The sequence below is a fragment of the Salmo salar genome, chromosome ssa27, assembly GCF_905237065.1.
Source record: "Salmo salar chromosome ssa27, Ssal_v3.1, whole genome shotgun sequence".
In the NCBI taxonomy this organism is placed as follows: domain Eukaryota; kingdom Metazoa; phylum Chordata; class Actinopteri; order Salmoniformes; family Salmonidae; genus Salmo; species Salmo salar.
Window position 1 is genome coordinate 11,439,634 of NC_059468.1, and position 18,812 is coordinate 11,458,445.

At 43.8% G+C, this 18,812-nt stretch overlaps 1 protein-coding gene across 6 annotated transcripts in view; it reads left to right on the forward strand.

Annotated features, from left to right (window-relative positions):
- The window catches only part of carmil1 (capping protein regulator and myosin 1 linker 1), a 38,817-nt gene extending 21,210 nt beyond the window's left edge, over nucleotides 1–17,607 (forward strand). For 3 of the 6 annotated variants that reach the window (XM_014177265.2, XM_014177270.2, XM_045709448.1), the window contains 23 exons: nucleotides 139–243; nucleotides 3,444–3,513; nucleotides 3,806–3,887; nucleotides 3,979–4,078; nucleotides 4,191–4,245; nucleotides 4,349–4,521; nucleotides 4,638–4,706; nucleotides 4,817–4,910; nucleotides 5,071–5,169; nucleotides 6,599–6,727; nucleotides 7,035–7,169; nucleotides 7,548–7,723; nucleotides 9,565–9,652; nucleotides 9,877–10,029; nucleotides 10,153–10,219; nucleotides 10,367–10,557; nucleotides 10,714–10,832; nucleotides 14,355–14,745; nucleotides 15,167–15,209; nucleotides 15,515–15,682; nucleotides 15,831–15,968; nucleotides 16,301–16,453; nucleotides 16,805–17,607. In XM_014177265.2, coding sequence (XP_014032740.2) covers nucleotides 139–243; nucleotides 3,444–3,513; nucleotides 3,806–3,887; nucleotides 3,979–4,078; nucleotides 4,191–4,245; nucleotides 4,349–4,521; nucleotides 4,638–4,706; nucleotides 4,817–4,910; nucleotides 5,071–5,169; nucleotides 6,599–6,727; nucleotides 7,035–7,169; nucleotides 7,548–7,723; nucleotides 9,565–9,652; nucleotides 9,877–10,029; nucleotides 10,153–10,219; nucleotides 10,367–10,557; nucleotides 10,714–10,832; nucleotides 14,355–14,745; nucleotides 15,167–15,209; nucleotides 15,515–15,682; nucleotides 15,831–15,968; nucleotides 16,301–16,453; nucleotides 16,805–17,025 — 3,019 coding nt within the window. In that variant the 3' untranslated portion in view covers nucleotides 17,026–17,607. The remainder of the gene's footprint in view (nucleotides 1–138; nucleotides 244–3,443; nucleotides 3,514–3,805; nucleotides 3,888–3,978; nucleotides 4,079–4,190; nucleotides 4,246–4,348; nucleotides 4,522–4,637; nucleotides 4,707–4,816; nucleotides 4,911–5,070; nucleotides 5,170–6,598; nucleotides 6,728–7,034; nucleotides 7,170–7,547; nucleotides 7,724–9,564; nucleotides 9,653–9,876; nucleotides 10,030–10,152; nucleotides 10,220–10,366; nucleotides 10,558–10,713; nucleotides 10,833–14,354; nucleotides 14,746–15,166; nucleotides 15,210–15,514; nucleotides 15,683–15,830; nucleotides 15,969–16,300; nucleotides 16,454–16,804) is intronic. The other 3 variants (XM_014177268.2, XM_014177266.2, XM_014177269.2) reach the window with 3 other exon arrangements.
- The last annotated feature ends 1,205 nt before the right edge of the window (nucleotides 17,608–18,812 follow it).

The window sequence follows — 18,812 nt, forward strand, 5'->3', positions numbered from 1 at the left end:
AATCACTTGCTTATGCTCAATAGTCGCTGTTGATTCCTATGTCTATGTGTCCAAGTACTGCTCAAAGTATCAGAGCGAGAACTCCTGATAACTCCAGAAGGCATAACCAAAGTGCTGGTATTCTTTGAAAACCCACAGGAGAAGTAAAGATGTGCCGCATTCCTTCAAGCAGTTCTTTGGCACTGCCCTGGCTCTGAGCAGCGTCAACCTGTCTGGAACCAAACTCCCCCTGGAAGCGCTCAAGTGAGCTTGCCGTCTACTCCATTCATGGCATTTCCTCCAATTAACTGTATTAAACCTAGAATGAAAATATGATATAGAAGACTGGAGAATATTCCTGTCGAAAATGTACAGTACCAGTCAAAAGTTTGCACACACCTACTAGTTCTTTATTTATTTGTACTCTTGTAGAATAAGAGTAAAGACATCAAAACTATTAAATAAAACATATGGAATCATGTAGCAACCAAAGAAATGTTAAACAAATCAAAATATATTTCATATGAGATTCTTCAAAGTAGCCACCCTTTGCTTTGACGACAGCTTTGCACACTCTTGGCATTCTCTTAACCAGCTTTATGAGGTAGTCACCTGGAATGCATTTCAATTAACAGGTGTGCCTTGTTAGGGGTGGTATACAGAAGATAGCCCTATTTGGTAAATGTCCATATTATGGCAAGAACAGCTCAAATAAGAAAGGAAAAACGACAGTCCATCATTACTATAACCTCTATGGGCAAGCGTCCCACCTACTCAACAGCCAGTTGAATCCTGTGGCGCGTTATTCAAATACCTTAGAAATGCTATTACTTCAATTTTTCAAAAATATGACTATTTTACACCATTTTAAAGATAAGACTCTCGTTAATCTAACCACACTGTCCGATTTCAAAAAGGCTTTACAACGAAAGCAAAACATTAGATTATGTCAGCAGAGTACCCAGCCAGAAATAATCAGACACCCATTTTTCAAGCTAGCATATAATGTCACATAAACCCAAACCACAGCTAAATGTAGCACTAACCTTTGATGATCTTCATCAGATGACAACCCTAGGACATTATGTTATACAATACATGCGTGTTTTGTTCAATCAAGTTCATATTTATATCAAAAACCAGCTTTTTTTACATTAGCATGTGACTAGCATGTGACTAGCATTCCCACCGAACACTGCTGGTGAATTTACTAAATTACTCACGATAAACGTTCACAAAAAGCATAACAATTATTTTAAGAATTATAGATACAGAACTCCTCTATGCACTCGATATGTCCGATTTTAAAATTGCTTTTCGGTGAAAGCACATTTTGCAATATTCTCAGTAGATAGCCCGGCATCACAGGGCTAGCTATTTAGACACCCAGCAAGTTTAGCACTCATCAAAGTCAGATTTACTATAAGAAAAATGTTATTACCTTTGTTGTCTTCGTCAGAATGCACTCCCAGGACTTCTACTTCAATAACAAATGTTGGTTTGGTCCAAAATAATCCATCGTTATATCCAAACAGCGGCGTTTTGTTCGTGCGTTCAAGACACTATCCTAAAGGGTAAATAAGGGTGGCGAGCATGGCGCAATTCGTGACCAAAAAAAATCTAAATATTCCATTACCGTACTTCGAAGCATGTCAACCGCTGTTTAAAATCAATTTTTATGCCATTTTTCTCATAAAAAAGCGATAATATTCCGACCGGGAATCTGCGTTTAGGTAAACAGACAAAGGAAAAGAAAGCATTTGGTCGACGCGGGCACGCGCCTAAGCCCATAGTACTCTGAGTGGCCACTTGCCAAAAGCGATAATGTGTTTCAGCCAGAGCCTGCCTCGATATCGTTCAGCTTTTTCCCGGGCTCTGAGAGCCTATGGAAGCCATAGGAAGTGTCACGTTATTGCACAGATCCTGAGTCTTCAATAAAAAGAGCCAAGATGAAACACTACTTCTCAGACAGGCCACTTCCTGCATGAAATCTTCTCAGGTTTTGGCCTGCCATATGAGTTCTGTTATACTCACAGACACCATTCAAACAGTTTTAGAAACTTTAGGGTGTTTTCTATCCAAAGCCAATAATTATATGCATATTCTAGTTACTGGGCAGGAGTAGTAACCAGATTAAATCGGGTACGTTTTTTATCCGGCTGTGTCAATACTGCCCCCTAGCCCTAACAGGTTAAGACATGAAGGTCAGTCAATACAGGACATTTCAAGAACTTTGAAAGTTTCTTCAAGTGCAGCCGCAAAAACCATCAAGCGCTATGATGAAACTGGCTTTCATGAGGACCGTTACAGGATAGGAAGACCCAGAGTTACCTCTGCTGCAGAGGATAGGTTTATTAGAGTTACCAGCCTCAGAAATTGTAGCCCAAATTAATGCTTCACAGAGATCAAGTAACAGACAAATCTCAACATCAACTGTTCAGAGGAGACTGCAGAAATTCGACCATAAAGGCCTGATTCACACAAAGAAACCACAAATAAAGGACACCAATAAGAAGAAGAGGGTCAAGAAACTGGACGTTAAGCTGGTGGAAATCTGTCCTTTGGTCTGATGGGTCCAAATTTGAGATTTTTGGTTACAACCGCCGTGTCTTTGTGAGAGTAGGTGAATGGATGATCTCCGCATGTGTAGTTCCCACCGTGAAGCATGGAGGAGGCGTGGGGGTGCTTTGCTGGTGACACTGTCTGTAATTTATTTAGAATTCAAGGCACACTTAACCAGCATGGCTACCACAGCATTCTGAAGAGATACGCCATCCCATCTGGTTTGCGCTTAGTGGGACTATTATTTGTTTTCAACAGGACAATGACCCAACACACCTCCAGGCTGTGTAAGGGCTATTTGACCAAGAAGGAGAGTGACGGAGTGCCGTATCAGATGACCTGGCCTCCACAATCACCCAACCTCAACCCAATTGAGATAGTTTGGGATGAGTTGGACGGCAGAGTGAAGGAAAAGCAGCCAACAAGTGCTCAGCAACTTCTTCAAGACCGTTGGAAAGGCATTCCAGGTGAAGCTGGTTGAGAGAATGCCAGGAGTGTGCAAAGCTGTCATCAAGGCAAAGGGTGCCTTATATTTTGATTTGTTAAACACTTTTTTTGGTTATTTCATTGTTTTGATGTCTTCACTATTCTACAATGTAGAAAATAGTACAAATAAAGAAAACCCTTGAATGAGTAAGTGTGTCTAAACTTCAGACTGGTACTGTACATATCTATAAATGGTGATGTATATTTTAGACAGGATGTCATAGTTGTTCAGTAATTTTTTTGTTTGTTGCTTAATTAAAAAAAAAAAATTAAGTAGTTATAGAAACATTACTTAAAGATGCTGTGAACAAGAAAGCAATATAACCACACCAACTCTGTACTGCCTGCATACTTCAGTCTGCTTTGTTCATTTAACTGAATAGAAAATAAGCTTTAATGGCTGTCTTTCGCCTCAGGGCACTTTTACTAGGTCTTGGCTGCAATCCTAACCTATGTGAAGTGTCACTGGATCTCAGCAGCTGTGAGGTAAGAGGCTGAACTACTGCCTAGATCCTGGCACACTTACCTGAATCTCTGTGGGAGAAATTAAAAGGGAAGTCTACTCTGAAGTCAAATTCTAAAATATGATGTCTTGACACCCCTTTATTATTTAGGCTGATGTTCTGAATATACAGATTTTAATTACTTAGCTTGACTTATGTACCCTGAATGGCAATCAAGTAAATCACCAAAATACATAGGATATTATCCTGGATTGCAATTGCTATCCTTTCTCTAAATGTTTTGTTTTTGGTTTTATTTCTCTCTTTTACTTCAGCTAAGATCTGGAGGTGCTCAGATTCTGGAGGGCTGCATAGCTGAGATTCCCAACATCTCCAGCCTGGACATCTCAGACAACGGTGAGGCCCGAGTAGACACTGTTTTTACAGTGATTTTGAACATTGTATACCTTGATTTTGACTTGATGTTGTGTTTATATTTGATGCTCAGGTTTGGATTCAGACCTGACCACTCTCTTGGTGTGGCTGGCCAAAAATCGCTCCATCCGCCACCTCTCACTGGGCAAGAACTTCAATAACATCAAGTCCAAGTACGGAACTTACTTACCTTGGAATTAGAAAAAAATGTAAATGAACCATATCCTCCTGTTTGTATCCTCCTCTCTGTCTGGAATGTAATGAAGTGTGCATGTCTTTCCACAGAAATTTGTCTCAAGTCTTGGACAACCTGGTGCACATGATACAGGAGGAGGAATCGGTGAGTCAGCTGTTATGGTGACACTTAGCCATAACAGCTTAGCATAAACACAATGTGTTTAACCATTCATTACCATTGTTCAACTAACCTGTTTGTCACGTAGCCCCTGACGTCCCTCTCCCTGGCCGACTCCAAGCTCAAGGGGGATCTGTCCATCGTACTGAATGCGCTGGGCAGCAACACCAGCCTGACCCGGGTGGACATCAGCGGCAATGGCATGGGAGACATGGGGGCCAAGATGCTGGCCAAGGCCCTGCAGATCAACACCAAGCTCAGGTAAGAGGTCAAGGCTCAAGAATAGGCCCACTAGGGTCAACTGCTCATGTTTCAATATTGTTCTAATATTGATTCTACTGTGTTCTATTGCTCTTTACTGTTATGCGGTTGTACAGGACGGTTATGTGGGACAAAAACAATGTCAGCCTACAAGGCCTCCAGGATGTGGCATCTGCTTTAGAGAAGTATGTATCTGTGTGTGTCACAATTCATTCTATTCATACTCTACTTCACATGGATATTTTGGTTAGGATATGCGAGTAGGCATACACTTAGCTTCATGTGTCTCTTTCAGGAACCAGACCATCCGCTTCATGCCTATCCCCATCATCGATGCTGCCCAGGCCCTCAAGGCCAGCCCTGAGAAAACAGAGGATGCCCTACTAAAGGTCAAAGTTCACATTTGGCTGCATGGTAGATATTACCTGGTGACAGAATTTGAGATCAATTCTCACTGATAACAATGCATCGATAGCAGGGTTGAATGCAAAAAACGTCACATTTCCTGTATAAACTTTAAAAAAAAAAAAGTTTGATCAATCTCTACAGATGGAGCGGTATCTACTAAGGAACCACGAGACTCGAAAATACCTCCAAGAGCAAGCTTACCGTCTCCAGCAAGGCATTGTCACGACCACCACACAACAGGTGACCCGTCTGTTTAAATGTTTGACCTGTAACTTTAATTTTCATGTATCGGCACTTGTTTGGATAAATGTTTCCACTGGAGAAATGAAAGTTACATACAGTGTTTTCGGAAAGTATTCAGACCCCTTGACTTTTTACACATTGTGTTACGTGACAGCCTTATTCTAAAATGTATGAAATAGTTTTTTTCCTCTCGTCAATCTACACACAATACCCCATAATGACAAAGCAAAAACAGAAATATAACATTTGCATAAGTATTCTGACCCTTTACTCAGTATCTTGTTGAAGCACCTTTGGCAGTGATTACAGCATAGAGTCTTCTTGGGTATGATGCTACAAGCTTGGCACAACTGTATTTGTGGAGTTTCTCCAATTCTTCTCTGCAGATCCTCTCAAGCTCTGTCACATTGGATGGGGAGCTTTTCTGCACAGCTATTTTCAGGTCTCTCCAGAGATGTTCGATCGTGTTCAAGTCCGGGCTCTGGCTGGGTCGCTCAAGGACATTCAGAGACTTGTCCCGAAGCCACTCCTGCGTTGTCTTGGCTGTGTGCTTAGGGTCGTTGTCCTGTTGGAAGGTGAACCTTCGCCTCAGTCTGAGGTCCTGAGCGCTCTGGAGCAGGTTTTCATCAAGGATCTCTCTGTACTTTGCTCCGTTCATCTTTACCTCGGTCCTGACTAGTCTCCCAGTCCCTGCTGCTGAAAACATCCCCACAGCATGATGCTGCCACCACCATGCTTCACCATAGGGATGGTGCCAGGTTTCCTCCAGACGTGACGCTTGGCATTCAGGCCAAATAGTTCAATCTTAGTTTCACCAGACCAAAGAATCTTGTTTCTCATGATCTGAGAGTCTTAAGGTGCCTTTTGGCAAACTCCAAGTGGGCTGTCATCTGCCTTTTTTCTAAGGATTGGCTTCCGTCTGGCAACTCTACCATAAAGGCCTGATTGGTGGAGTGCGCAGAGATGGTTGTCCATGTGGAAGGTTCTCCCATCTCCACAGAGGAATTCTAGAGCTCTGTCAGAGTGACCATCACGTTCTTGATCACCTCCCCGACCAAAGTAACCTTCCTCAGATCTGCGCTTCGATGCAATCCTGTCTCGGAACACTACGGACAATTCCTTCGATATCTTATGTAAAGAAGGTATTTCAGTATTTTAAATAAATGTGAAAAAATTCTAAACCTGTTTCTGAGTTGTCATTAATGGGTATTATGTGTAGATTTCAGATCTTTTTTATTTAATTGAATCCATTTTAGAATAAAGCTGTAATGTAACAAAATGTAGAAAAAGTCAAGGCCTCTGAATACTTTCCAGAGGCACTGTACCACATCTTTTAAGTGTTGAATGACCATATCCATTACATGACCTCTCCCATTGAATGGTGAATGACCTCTGTGTCTTCTGATGATCTCTGACCCCTGCTCAGATGATGGACAGGATCTGTGTAAAGGTGCAGGACCACCTAAACTCCCTGAGGTATACTGAGACCGATGTCGTCCAGGAGGACATGAAGGTGGCCAAGAACCTCATGAAGGACGCCAGGAACTCCAAAAGAGTGAGCTGAGAACCAGACATATTGTTCTCATAGAACCGCTGGAACAAATGAACTTAGAAAAGATAGACTGTGGATGTCAAACTCTGCGCTAGGGAGACAAAAAGTGATCAACATTAACCTCAAATTCTACATGGGACTTCCTGGTTAAACAACATTTCGAAAAACATGAATACTGAAAGGGAGAAACTCCAACTCAAATGGTTAGATGAGAAAAGAGCACAGTCTAATCTTTTCTCCAATTTTTTCCTCTTCCCTTTTTTCTCTTTCTCTGTCTGTCCCTCCTTTCATACCCTGCTCATCTATCTAGCTACTGCCCAACCTGTACCACCTGAGGGGATCTCTTGGTGGAATGGACGGCCCCCCTGACATGGGCGGCCCCATTCAGGACAAGCTGGAGTCCATGGCTGGAGAGATAGCCAGGGTCATGGAGGAGCAGCTACAGGTACACAACAGTCAACACAGCAGTAAATGCATGATGTATTTACTGTATTTTAACAGTATTTTTCTAACCAGATATGTTTAATGTTGATTTATCTCTGTGAATAACATAGTCTAGTGTTTCTCAACTCCAGTCCTCGAAGTTGGATGTTTTTGTTTTCGTCCCGCACAAGCACACCTGATTAAACTGATCATGTGCTTGATGATTATTCATTGAGTAGTTGAATCCGGTGTGCTTGGGCTTCAACGAAACTGTGCAAGTTGAAAAAACGGCCCTAGTCCTTTCAGCAACTGTGAATTTGAATAACAACAAGACAACATAAGAAGCTAGTGCAATGCTCTTGCCTACCCCTCTTTCTCTCTCTCTCTCTCTTTGGTCCAGACGTTGTTACAATCTATGGTTGACACCGCTGAGGGCCTCTGTCCCCACGTGATGAAGAGGGGCAACCTGCACCAGGAGCTGATGAAGGCCAGCGCAGGCAGGATGACCGTCCCCCATAGCTTCATCATCACCACGCTACTGGAGCAGTCAGGAGTTGACATCATCAACAAGATCAGGTAATCACCGCATGGGCCTGGTCAAGACGGGCCTGGTCAAGATAGCTAGCTGACGTTCTCATCCAGAGTGACTTACAACAAGTGCATTCAACTAAGGAAAGGAAAACAACGACAAAACAAAAGTATCTCCAAAAACAAAGTTCAAAGATTCATGCTGGGGTCTGGTCCAATGGGAGTCCTGCTGATCCCGGACTACGCAATGCCTGCTTTGTGCCTGTCACAAGTGACATTCAACAGTCGGGCTGGGGGGGGCTGGATTGGAGGAGCACTTTTGAGACCTAATCAGTAAATTCTTTCAAATGTAGATGTTATGAGTTGATCATGTGAATTCAAACTGAATCGTTCATTGTGATCTGCTCTGTGTATGATGTCCTAGACCTAGTGAAATAATTGATTATGATTAGGTCACACAGCCTCAGCTGCTAACCGTGCAGTGTACGTAAACTTCACTCTCAGAACACTACTGTAACATATATATATATATATATACTGCTCCAAAAAATAAAGGGAACACTTAAACAACACAATGTAACTCCAAGTCAATCACACTTCTGTGAAATCAAACTGTCCACTTAGGAAGCAACACTGATTGACAATAAATTTCACATGCTGTTGTGCAAATGGAATAGACAACAGGTGGAAATTATAGGCAATTAGCAAGACACCCCCAATAAAGGAGTGGTTCTGCAGGTGGGGACCACAGAACACTTCCCAGTTCCTATGCTTCCTGGCTGATGTTTTGGTCACTTTTGAATGCTGGCGGTGCTTTCACTCTAGTGGTAGCATGAGTCTACAACCCACACAAGTGGCTCAGGTAGTGCAGCTCATCCAGGATGGCACATCAATGCGAGCTGTGGCAAGAAGGTTTGCTGTGTCTGTCAGCGTAGTGTCCAGAGCATGGAGGCGCTACCAGGAGACAGGCCAGTACATCAGGAGACGTGGAGGAGGCCGTAGGAGGGCAACAACCCAGCAGCAGGACCGCTACCTCTGCCTTTGTGCAAGGAGGAGCAGGAGGAGCACTGCCAGAGCCCTGCAAAATGACCTCCAGCAGGCCACAAATGTGCATGTGTCTGCTCAAACGGTCAGAAACAGACTCCATGAGGGTGGTATGAGGGCCCGACGTCCACAGGTGGGGGTTGTGCTTACAGCCCAACACCGTGCAGGACGTTTGGCATTTGCCAGAGAACACCAAGATTGGCAAATTCGCCACTGGCGCCCTGTGCTCTTCACAGATGTAAGCCACCAACGACACGTTGCACCACAGACTGTCCAGGAGTTGGCGGATGCTTTAGTCCAGGTCTGGGAGGAGATCCCTCAGGAGACCATCCGCCACCTCATCAGGAGCATGCCCAGGCATTGTAGGGATGTCATACAGGCACGTGGAGGCCACACACACTACTGAGCCTCATTTTGACTTGTTTTAAGGACATTATATCAAAGTTGGATCAGCCTGTAGTGTGGTTTTCCACTTTAATTTTGAGTGTGACTCCAAATCCAGACCTCCATGGGTTGATAAATTGGATTTCCATTGATTATTTTTGCGTGATTTTGTTGTCAGCACATTCAACTATGTAAAGAAAAAAGTATTTAATAAGATTATTTCTTTCATTCAGATCTAGGATGTGTTGTTTAAGTGTTCCCTTTATTTTTTTGAGCAGTGTGTGTATATATATATATATATATATATAATACATACATACATACATACATACATACATACATACATACATACATACATACATACATACATACATACATACATACATATACAGCCCGGTCTTGATACAGTTCAGATAGTAGAGAGGTAGTCTCTGGCTCATGTTCTCCTCTCTGTCACACAGTGAAGTGAAGCTCAGTGTGGCGTCCTTCCTCTCAGACCGTATCGTGGATGAGATCTTGGAATCTCTGTCCCGTTGCCAAAACACTCTGGTCAGTACTGTATACTACAACAGACTCTTTCACTCTATATATTTCTCTTTCTCTCACACACACACACACACACACACACACACACACACACACACACACACACATAATGCATTTCTGCTTCAATTGCTTGTAATGCTGATTTAGAGCACTTCTGCACCACATAAAAACAAATACTGGTGAAGGAACACTGCCACTATATGCCTTTTCCTCCCTTCCCACACCAGGCAGAACACCTGACCAGGAAAGCGCAGCCTCTTCTCCACCAGGAGCCCAAAGAGACGGAGGTGCTGGATGAGACGGTCCTCCAGCCTGAGGCCCAGAACCAGGAGCAGAGGCAGCAGCCTGCTGAGAGTCTGGAGGAGATGGACACCTGTGTGGTAACTAAGACTAGTCCCTTCTGCTATGAGGGTTAGGGTTTGGGTTTGTGGTCCCAATCTGCTGTACTGAAGCATAACTCACTGGCTGACTGTTTTTTTCTTGACTGTGTTTGTGACCTGCAGATGACACCCAAGTCCAAGAGGAAGAGCATTCTCTGCAGGATGCTGCGGCCTGTATCTGTGGCCTTTGGTGAGTTGATGTTCTACATCCCGGGTACAGTAGATCTGGTCAAATAGATTTAAACTACAATACAGTAGTAATGTAGTATTTCAGCCTCATGGAATGAGAGGGGTTTTGGTTTTACCTCGTCTATTGATGGTTGTTCTTGTCCATCAGAAATGGAGTTTGACTTGGACAAGGCCCTGGAAGAAGTGCCTATACACGAGGAAGACTCGCCCCCTCCTCCCCTATCGGACAAGATGCCGACGTACTTTGGCGAGCTGCCCACTATGGAGGCCCGGAAGCTAGAGCACCACACCAAGCTCCGTCCCAAACCAAAAAAGAGGACCAAACCTAGCCGCGCACCAGTAAGGCCTTCCACCTGCCCCCTCTCTCTTATTCCCCATTTCTTTCTCCCTCTTCCACTCTTTCTGCCCTCTTTCTCTATTTCTACGTCTAGCTACTATACTCTATGATATTGAGTATGTCTTGACGTAGGCCTACATATTTTTTTGTGTTTTCAGCGGGATTCAATCTGCACCTCTCCACCACCAGAAGAAGTGGAGCAGAATGGCCTCCTGGGAAAAGTGGATGAGGGTGTTGATGAATTCTTTTACAAGAAAATCACCCAACTTAGTTTTAAGTGAGTCCTAATTCCTTTTATGGTGAACTCTTTCCAAAAAGTAAATGGAATTATTTGACGTTTAGAATATATTACTGTAGTTTCCAGAAGATTTAAATCACAAGCATGCAGCAGTAAGCTGTATCTAACTACCCACAATGTCTAAATACCTACAGGTAAATGCCAAAATAAAGGAAACGCCAACATAAAGTGTCTTAATAGGGCGTTGGGCCACCACGAACCACCAGAAGAGCTTCAGTGCGCGCTGGCATAGATTATACAAGTGTTTCAAATCAAATGGTATTTGTCACATGCGCAGAATACAACAAATGTAGACTTTACTGTGAAATGCTTACTTACAAACCCTTAACCAACAGTGCAGTTTAAGAAGAAGAAAATATTTACCAAGTAGACTAAAATAAAAAGTTATGATAAAAGTAACACAATAACGAGGCTATATACAGGGGGTACCGGTACCGAGTCAGTGTGCGGGGGTACAGGCTAGTAGGTGGGGGTGAAGTGACTATGCATAGAAAGTAAACAGCGAGTGTACAAAATTGTCCGGTGGCGATTTTATGAATTGTTAAGCAGTCTTATGGCTTGGGGGTAGAAGCTGTTGAGGAGCCTTTTGGTCCTAGACTTGGCGCTCCGGCACCGCTTGCCGTGCGGTAGCAGAGCAAACAGTCTATAACTTGGGTCACTGGAGTCTCTGACAATTTTATGGGCTTTCCTCTGACACCGCCTATTATATCGGTCCTGGATGGCAGGAAGCTTGGCCCCAGTGATGTATTGGGCCGTACGCACTACCCTCTGTAGCGCCTTACGGTCAGATGCCGAGCAGTTGCCATACCAGGCGGTGATGCAACCGGTCAGGTTACTCTCGATGGTGCAGCTGTAGAACCTTTTGAGGATTTGGGGACCCATGCCAAATCTTTTACAATCTCCTGAGGGGGAAAAGGTTTTGTCGTGCCCTCTTCACGACTGTCTTGGTATGTTTGGACCATGATAGTTCGTTAGTGATGTGGACACCAAGGAACTTAACTCTGGACCCGCTCCACTACAGCCCCATCGATGTTAATGGGGGCCTGTTCAGCCCACCATTTCCTGTAGTCCACAATCAGCTCCTTAGTCTTGCTCATATTCAGTGAGAGGTTGTTGTCCTGGCACCACACTGCCAGTTCTCTGACCTCCTCCCTATAGGCCGTCTCATCGTTGTCGGTGATCAGGCCACACTGTTGTGTGGTTTCAGCAAACTTAATGATGGCGTTGGAGTCGTGTTTGGCCACGCAGTCGTGAGTGAACAGGGAATACAGGAGGGGACAAAGTGTTAAGGATCAGCGTGGCAGACGTGTTGTTGCCTACACTTACCACCTGGGGGCGGCCCGTCAGGAAGTCCAGGATCCAGTTGCAGAGGGAGGTGTTTAGTCCCAGAGTCCTTAGCTTAGCGATGAGCTTCATGGGCACTATGGTGTTGAACGCTGAGCTGTAGTCAATGAACAGCATTCTCACATAGGTGTTCCTTTTGTCCAGGTGAGAAAGGGCAGTGTGGAGTGCGATTGAGATTGCGTCATCTGTGGATCTGTTGGGGCGGTATGCGAGTTGGAGTGTGTCTAGGGTGTCCGGGAGGATGCTGTTGAAATGAGCCATGACCAGCCTTTCAAAGCACTTCATGGCTACTGACGTGAGTGCCTCGGGCGGTAATCATTTAGGCAGGTTCCCTTCGCTTCCTTGGGTACAGAGACTATGCTGGTCTGCTTGAAATATGTAGGTATTACAGACTCGTTCAGGGAGCGGTTGAAAATGTCAGTGAAGACACTTGACAGTTGGTCTGCGCATGCTTTGAGTACGCTTCCTGGTAATCAGTCTGGCCCAGCGGCTTTGTGAATGTTGACCTGTTTAAAGGTTTTGTTCACATCAGCTACCGAGAGCGTTATCACACAGTCATCCAGAACAGCTGGTGCTCTCGTGCATGCTTCCGTGTTGCTTGCCTCGAAGCAAGCATAAAAGGCATTTAGCTCGTCTGGTAGGCTCATGTCACTGGGCAGCTCCCATCTGGGTTTCCCTTTGTAGTCCGTAATAGTTTTCAAGCCCTGCCACATCCGACCAGCGTCAGAGCCGGTGTAGTAGGATTCAATCTTAATCCTGTATTGACGCTTTGCTTGTTTGATGGTTCATGTGAGGGCATAGCAGGATTTCTTATAAGCATCCGGATTAGTCTCCCGCTCCTTGAAAGCGGCAGCTCCAGCCTTTAGCTCAATGCGGATGTTGCCTGTAATCCATGGCTTCTGGTTGGGATATGTACGTACAGTCACTCTGGGGACGACGTCGTTAATGCACTTATTGATGAAGCTGATGACTGAGGTGGTGTATTCCTCAATGCCATTGGATGAATCCCAGAACATATTCCAGTCTGTGCTAGCAAAACAGTCCTGTAGTGTAGCATCCGCATCATCTGACCACTTCCGTATTGAGCGAGTCACTTGGTACTTCCTGCTTTAGTTTTTGCTTGTAAGCAGGAATCAGGAGGATATAATTATGGTCAGATTCGCCAAATGGAGGGCGGGGGAGAGCTTTGTATGCCTCTCTGTGTGTGGAGTAAAGGTGGTCTAGGATTTTTTTTGACATGCTGGTAAAAATTTGGTAAAACTGATTTAAGTTTGCCTACATTAAAATCCCCGGCCACTAGGAGCGCCGCTTCTGGGTGAGCATTTTCTTCTTTGCTTATGGCCTTATAGAGTTGGTTGAGAGCGGTCTTAGTGCCAGCTTCGTTTTGTGGTGGTAAATAGACGGCTACGAATAATACAGATGACAACTCTCTTGGTAGATAGTGTGGTCTACAGCTTATCATAAGGTACTCTACCTCAGGCGAGCAATACCTCGAGACTTCTTTAATATTAGACATCGCGCACCAGCTGTTTTTGACAAAAAGACACACACCCCCACCCTTCGTCTTACCAGAGGTAGCTTATCTGTTCTGCCGTGGAATGGAAAATCCCGCTAGCTCTATGTTGTCCAGCCATAAGATGTGACAGTTTTTAAAGTCCCATTGGTAGGATAATCTTGATCGTAGGTTTGGAACTCTATTGGAGGGAGGCGACACCATTCTTACAAGAAATTCCATAAGTTGGTGTTTTGTTGATGGTGGTGCAAAACCCATCTCAGGCGCCGCTCCAGAATCTCCCATAAGTGTTTAATTGGGTTGAAATCTGGTGACTCAGACACACACACATACAGACACCCTTTAAACCCCTTATGCTCCTTTGAGACCCCTCTTTCAAAGTCACTGAGAGCTCTTCTAGCCATGGTAGCCAAAATGATGGGCAATTGGGCCCTAAGCATGATGGGATAATAATTGCTTAATTAACTCAGGAACCACACCTGTATGGAAGCATCTGCGTTTAATATACTTTGTAGCCCTAATTTACTCAAGTGTTCCCTTTATTTTGTCAGTTACATGTACCTTCATTTACGTATTTAGAAGTTCTTAATTATAGAAGTTGTGAGTCTGTACTGTACAGCAAAATCATTCTCTAACATTTCCAGACGACCCACCCTGAGGGGCTCCTCCAACATCCAGGAGGGTTCGGAGAAGAAACGGGAATCCCGGAAAAGCGGCTTCTTTAACCTCATCAAGTCTCGCACCTCCAAGTCTGAGAAGAGCCATGGAGCAGCCGCCATCCCCACCCCGGCTTCTGCGACTGTCAGCACTGTGACAGAGGAGCCCCTGTCCCCCAAGGCTCCGTTGCGGGACCACTCGGAAATCTCCCCTGACCGCTCAGAAAAGCCACCAACCCATGAACCCACTGCGGAACAGCACTCGGAGAGTGACAGTAAGGGGGGTCCTCACGGTGGCTGGCACTTTGGGGTCCCCGTAATGGGCATGGACTTCCTGGCGGAGATGAGAAAAATGCATGAGAAAATGGCCGCCCATAAGGTGGGTAAACTGACCAGTTTTTGCTGCTTTTGACTGCTAAATCTATGAGCCAGTAGAACACCTTAGCATCACTGAACTACTGAATAATTACTTTCTTACAGAGTAACACACAACCTCCTCTGAAAAAGTTTATTTTAAAGATGCATGTGCACTTTATTTGCTGTCTTAAACCTTCGATCTTCCAATCATTTGGAAGGCTATAGATCATTATGAGTGGATAACTGTGTGAAGGTGTTGCCCTATAGTGGCTCTGTAAAGAAAATCCATGTCTCTGCATGGTTCAGACTGTTGAATACGGTCATGCACGAGTGCCCTCGTAGAGCCATGCAGCGGAAAACACAATGGTGCCTATAAAAGCAGGTTTAGGACAAACTGAAGACATTGTCCATACTGAAAAGATGTTTGTTTGTTCTTTTTACAGTCTGACTCATCTTCCTCTTCAGACAAGGCAGATGGTAAAAAAGGTGAGTTGGTCTCTATATCCCAATCAGATAATGAATGTTTTATTCCATTTAGTGATATTTCATCTTTATGTACACAAAGATGGCTCAACTCAATTATGCCACAAGGTCTGTCTCGCCGTTCATCTTGCCAGCTGCCATGTGGTACAATAAAATTAACAAAATGTTGAATTACATTAGTGCTAGGTAACACTTTGTTTAGACAGTCCCTTGTAAAAGCTCAATGAACCATCCACACGTTTGCTGTGCATTCTGTTTCTAAGAAGTGTCCGATATGGGTCTTCTTTGTTATGTCTCTCTTTCTGTAGGAAAGCCAGAGAGTCAAACATCGTCGATAGACTTGTCGTCGATATCGCCCAGGTCTAAGCCCACCAGTGTTACACCCAGACCCCCAGCACCCCCGGGCACCAAGCCCCACCTGGGACCACACACTTTGGGACCTCTGAGCCCTCGCACCAGCAGCAGCCACAGCCCAGGTAGGCATATGAATAAGTATACTTTACTGATAGTGATATGGAGATGGGAACTAAAGCCATCAGATGAAAAAATAGATCAAGAAGAAGATTACTTTGTTTATTGTGATTTTTGTCTTAATTTGTCCTGTTGTCTGTAACCACTCCTTAGTTGTGGATTTTTCAGCCTCAGATGACACCCCCGACTCCCCTCTTGGAAACGTATCCCCAAAAGGACCACTGCCCGCCCCTCGCCTGAAGAGGGCGCCGTCAGACTGTGAGAGGGAGGGGGAGACTAGCCCCGTTATTGGTAGGTTTATGTATCTATTACCCATGTACCCTCCACCCAGAAGAACTGTCTTAGGTACAGCTCACGACAGTCCAAAATGTTGATATTGAGAGTAGAGGAATAATCAAAGCTATTTTGCTTCACGTAAAGACAAAGGCATTCATTTCAATTAACTGAGAACATAGTATGCTATACAAATTGTCACTGTGTGAGTTTGGTAAAATTGAAGCATAAAAGCATCTTTCACTCTCAGTTCGAAAATGTATGTGCTGACTACTGTAAGTCCCTCTGATAAAAGTGTCTGCTAAATTACTAAAATGTGAAATGTAATGTAATCTCTCTCTCTCCGTCAGTTGAACTCACAGGAGACTCTAGCCCATTTGACTTAGACCATGAGACGGACAGGTCTGTTATTGGCGGGAGACAGTGGTCCTCCCTGAAGAGTTCCACTTCTGTGGTACAGGAAGTAGAGGGTCGAGAGCGCACCAAGTCCCTCCCTGCATCTGGTTAGACCAATTACCTTCTCTCCTTCAGGTTTTTTTTTTTTACTTAAGACATGTACGGTGTTGTAGTGTAGTTTTGCATCTAGCAACAACTAATGGCAGTAATGTATGTTTTGGCAGATCCAAAGTACCTTTTGAATAACATGCAATGGTATTGGGCATTCTCAGTAATAGTAGTTGTAGGGGTTTCTCCAGGAGCTCTTGTTGTTGGTTTATTAGTACTCACACAACTGTGATGTGTTTGTAGTCTCAGTAGTACCAGTGGTTATGGTTGTAGGCTACCAGTTGTAGCTTCCTCATTGTTTAGTACCATATCAGCTCACACGCCGCTGTCTTGCGTCACTGTCCTTGCAGAGAGACCTTCGTCCATGGTGGACGCTGCCCACTGCCAAAGCCCGGGGGTGTTTGATAAAGACAACAACACGGAGGAAGACTTCCCTCCTCCCCCTGACACGGACCAAAGACAGGACCTTATGCCTGACAACATGGAGGAGGAGGAGGAGGAGGAGGAGAAGGAGGAGGAGGAGGAGGAGGAGGAGGAAGAGGACACCATCAATGACATCGTCCCAGTGTAGAGAGAAAAGATACATCTAGTTTCTCCATACTTTCCTCAAAGTGTTCCATGGAGTGTCCAAGTGCACACTTCGGGAGAATTGTGGAGAATCGTAATGCAGACAAATAGCAAAGAACAAAAAAAGCTTATGGACAAAACCTTGCCAATATCTTATTCTTAATAAAGACCGTTGATTGGCTTATACAATCAACCAATAAGCAGTGTTGTGTTCCTATGTCTAATATGCATGTAATGTATATTTGTCAATATCTATTAACACACTGAAAGAGATATATGGATGTGTTGAAAAATATGTATGGGATTTACATTGTACCATGGGCAAATTGATCAAGTAAACCTTATTAATGACAGGCATAATAACTTTGCTATATCATGATTTATATGAAATACATTTATTGACGGGCTTGGTGATGGTTTCCAGTATTTAGTTTTATTGGCTAAATTGATTTATGCTGAAAATACACAAACTCATTTTTCAGTTTTTTTTACAATGCATTGTAACAAAATCCTTTACATGTAACATCAAGTTGTCAATAATCCTGTATTTGTATATTTGTAACAATAAAAAATATTTCTACTGGTATACTGCCATGTATGATCTATTTTGCCTTCATATAGACCTACTTCATAAAAGGTCTGTGTTTTGCGTAGGCTTACCCTTGCGTGACGTTTTGTTAACTGTGCAAATCTCTCTCGGTCAAGATAACATTTTATCAATATATTCGCCTGTAATTACCCCCCCCAAAAAAACGAAATGCTACCTAGCTAGCTACCTTAGCATTTTACATTATTAGATAACTTTTTTTTTATACCCTCCCCCTGGACTTTGTACTAGGTAACTAGCTAACCTTAAGTCTCTGTCGATCTGAAGCAAGGATGATTTTGTGCTATGTACCGGATTGTAACTACTACTCCGATAAACATTTATAGATTTGGGCTACTACATGATTCTCAAATTTTCCCTATAATGAGGTTGCTACAACCTAGCCTATGGATGAAAGTTTACAACATAGGTGCACACAGGTCGATAGAAATATTTGAGGTGACAGACCGTGACACATGGATAGACAGTGACACATTCAATACCGCCTTGCACACTCTTGCCTGATCTAGGGTGTAATCATTAGTCCAACAGTTGCAAACCAGAGTTTCTATTGGGCAAATTCAGGTATGTTATCCCCATTTTGTTCCATTTACTTCCACTTATGAAACTTTTTCAACAGAATCGGCGGAATGAATACACCCCTGATCACACACAAACAGTTCACTTTCCAAGCCACATACAAACAGCTTGTTGTATTCCTTCTCATATCTACGCGCTCTCCTCCTCTCACCTTTTCCCTTCGATTGTGGACTTCAATGCAAAACCCATCAGCTGTATGTGACCAGGTGAAAAAAACCTTTCCAAACCATATCATAACCGCTACACACAGCCTACATCATTGTCACCATATTAACTAAAGTAACATCATAGCTAATAGAACTAACGCGTTAGTAAACCATCTACAATCATGCAGTACAGTGTACAGACAGCAAGCAGTTTAGCATCTACACCGGCAGGCCCCGGTGGCAATAAATTAGTAAAACTAAAAGCTTACCTTGACTTGGAAGAGTTCCAGTGTTGGATAGTCATAGCCAGCTAGCTAACATAGAATCCCTCTATTTGAGCCGGGTGTTTGAGTAGGCTAAACTAGCTAGCTGCATTTGCTAGCTAAGTAAGTGAAAGTTTTTAAAATATGAGGAAATATACTGTAGGTCGACCTTTCTCTCTCTCTCTCTCTCTCTCTC